The sequence below is a fragment of the Bos grunniens genome, chromosome 10 (genome assembly GCF_055505025.1).
Source record: "Bos grunniens cultivar Pamir isolate PY7600 chromosome 10, Bosgru_T2T1.0, whole genome shotgun sequence".
In the NCBI taxonomy this organism is placed as follows: domain Eukaryota; kingdom Metazoa; phylum Chordata; class Mammalia; order Artiodactyla; family Bovidae; genus Bos; species Bos grunniens.
Genome location: NC_141174.1, coordinates 75,567,870 through 75,570,328, shown reverse-complemented (window position 1 = coordinate 75,570,328; position 2,459 = coordinate 75,567,870). Strand labels below are relative to the sequence as shown.

Genomic DNA, 2,459 nt, shown 5'->3' with positions numbered 1-2,459 from the left:
AAGAGAAAACAATAGAGAAAAATCAATGAAATTTAAATGGGAGAACATCAAGAAAGTTGAAAAACTTCTAGCCATGATGAAAGATAAAAAAGAGTAAAGACAATTTAGAAAACATTTTTTAAAAAGAATAAAGATACAAGCTACCTGTGGTGGATTCATTTTGATATTTGGCAAAACTACTACAATTATGTAAAGTTTAAAAATAAAATTAAATTAAAAAAAAAAACAAGCTACCAATATACACAGTGAGAGAGAAAAACATTGCCAATCTTACAGATATTTTGATTAGACAGTAAGGAAATATTACAAAGAACTTATTCAAAAAAAATCTGAAAACACAGATGAATGTAAAAGTTTCTTATAAGGCACAAACTACCAAAAATCAAATTTCTAGTTGAAAACATTTCTGCAGAGAAAACCCCTAGCCCAAATGACTTCATTGGGTAAATTCTATAAAATATTTTTAAGAAAAAAATCATATCAACAGGGCATCTAAAAACCTATAACTGGCATCATATTTAATGATGAAAGACTTAATGCTTCTTTCAAAAGAATAAGAACAAGTCATTGATGTCCAATGCCACCGCTTCTATTTAACGCTGTACCATTTGACTTTGCTAAGTGTAATAAGGCAACAGAAATGAATAAATTAAATCCACACCAGAATAAAAGATGAAAAATGTCTTTATTTGCTGATGAAATTCTCATATATGAAGAAAATCCTGCTTAATCTGTAAAACACTAGTAGAAGTAATGTTTTGCAAATGTGCAGGACATAATGTTAATAAACAAAAGTCTGTTGTGTTTCTATATATTAACAACAAACAATTCTACATTAAACCCCAACAGAACAGTTTATAACCATATCAAAAATATGGAAATTTTAGGATGAATCTGAAAATAAGATATGCAAGTCTTATTCACCAAAAACTGAAAACACTGCTGAAAGTAATTAAATTGGACTTACATAGATACAGAGGTACAGTGTTTAATGGCTCACAGGAATAAATATATTTATCATTTAGAAATAAGTTACAGATCTGACACACTCAAAGCAAAATTTGATGCTTCAAATTCCTGATCTAAAATACCAAAGACAGAAGCATAAAGCTACCTTATGGTTGGTGAGAAGACTTCATCACGTCATTTATGAAATCGTCCCATAAATCACTAGCTGTTTGCATACTCTCTTCATTGCTGCTTTCATCTCTTTATTCCTGAATGTATAAATAACTGGATTCAAGAAAGGAGTAAGAACCGCATCAAAAAGAGCAAGAAACTTGTCCATTTGGGAATTGGGGTGTGGCCATGTATAGACAAACATGGTTGGACCAAAAAACAAAATAACCACAGTGATGTGAGCTGACAAAGTGGAGAGGGCCTTGGGTGAACCACCTGAGGAGCGTTTCCAAACAGTTAACAGGATGAACATATAGGAGATGAGAAGTATAAAGAAGGAACTAACACAGATAAACCCACTGTTGACAGTGACCATGAACTGAAGTCTGTAAGTATCTGTACAGGCCAGTCTGAGGAGCCGAGGAAGATCACAGTAAAAGCTGTCCAATACATTCGGACCACAGAAGGGCAAATTAACAATAAATGCTAGCTGGAACAGTGAGTGGCTGACACCAAGGGCCCAGGCAGCAGCCAGAAACAAAATGCACATCCTTGGGCTCATGATGCTCAGATAGTGGAGAGGCTTACATATGGCAATATATCTGTCAAAGGCCATGGCTATGAGAAGCACCATCTCCACCCCACCAATGACATGGATGAAGAAGATCTGAGCAATGCAGCCTCCAAAAGAAATGACTTTACGCTTTCTGAAAAGGTCATAGATCATCTTGGGAGAAGTGACAGAGCAGGCTCCCAAGTCAATGAAGGAGAGGCTGGCCAGTAGGAAGTACATGGGGGAATGTAAGTGAGGATCAGTAGTCACAGAAAACACAATGAGGATGTTTCCAGCCATGCTTGCCACATAGAACACAGAGGAGAACACCAGGAGGAGCAGCTGGAACTCCCATGAATAAGTGAGTCCCAGAAACACAAACTCAGACACCACCGAGTGATTCCCTCCATCCATCAATCTAGCCAACAGGGCTGCCACTGAAATATTGATAACTATGAAAATGAGGAGGAAAGTGTTATTATGGAGAAGATAATTTCTGATTTTTCAATGTCCTCATAATGAATGAAAAGTATGTAATTATCCAGTTCATCAACTATACAAAAATAACAATAATTAACATTATATCATCACAAAGTGTGGGCTGCAACATACTTCAAACATCATCCATACTCACACTTCAATGCTCTGCTCTCAAATTAACACATTAGGCAAGAACAAAAGTGTCCATGACTTCATCAGCTGTTTAAATCTCTTCTGATACTGATTATTCCACATTTCCAAAATATCCCATCATGCTTTTATGTATATCTCATAATCTACTTTTCTC

At 35.5% G+C, this 2,459-nt stretch overlaps 1 protein-coding gene across 1 annotated transcript; it reads right to left on the bottom strand.

Moving 5' to 3' along the window:
• Positions 1-1,147: 1,147 nt before the first annotated feature.
• On the bottom strand, positions 1,148-2,095 carry LOC147364865 (olfactory receptor 4F3/4F16/4F29). Its single transcript, XM_086318844.1, has one exon. The coding sequence runs from the start codon at positions 2,084-2,086 to the stop codon at positions 1,148-1,150; it is 939 nt and encodes a 312-aa protein (XP_086174970.1). The 5' UTR covers positions 2,087-2,095.
• Positions 2,096-2,459: the final 364 nt, after the last annotated feature.

Coding starts and splice junctions, on each gene's coding strand:
- LOC147364865 (XM_086318844.1), bottom strand. CDS start 2,086: ATGGATGGAGGGAATCACTCGGTGGTGTCTGAGTTTGTGTTTCTGGGA.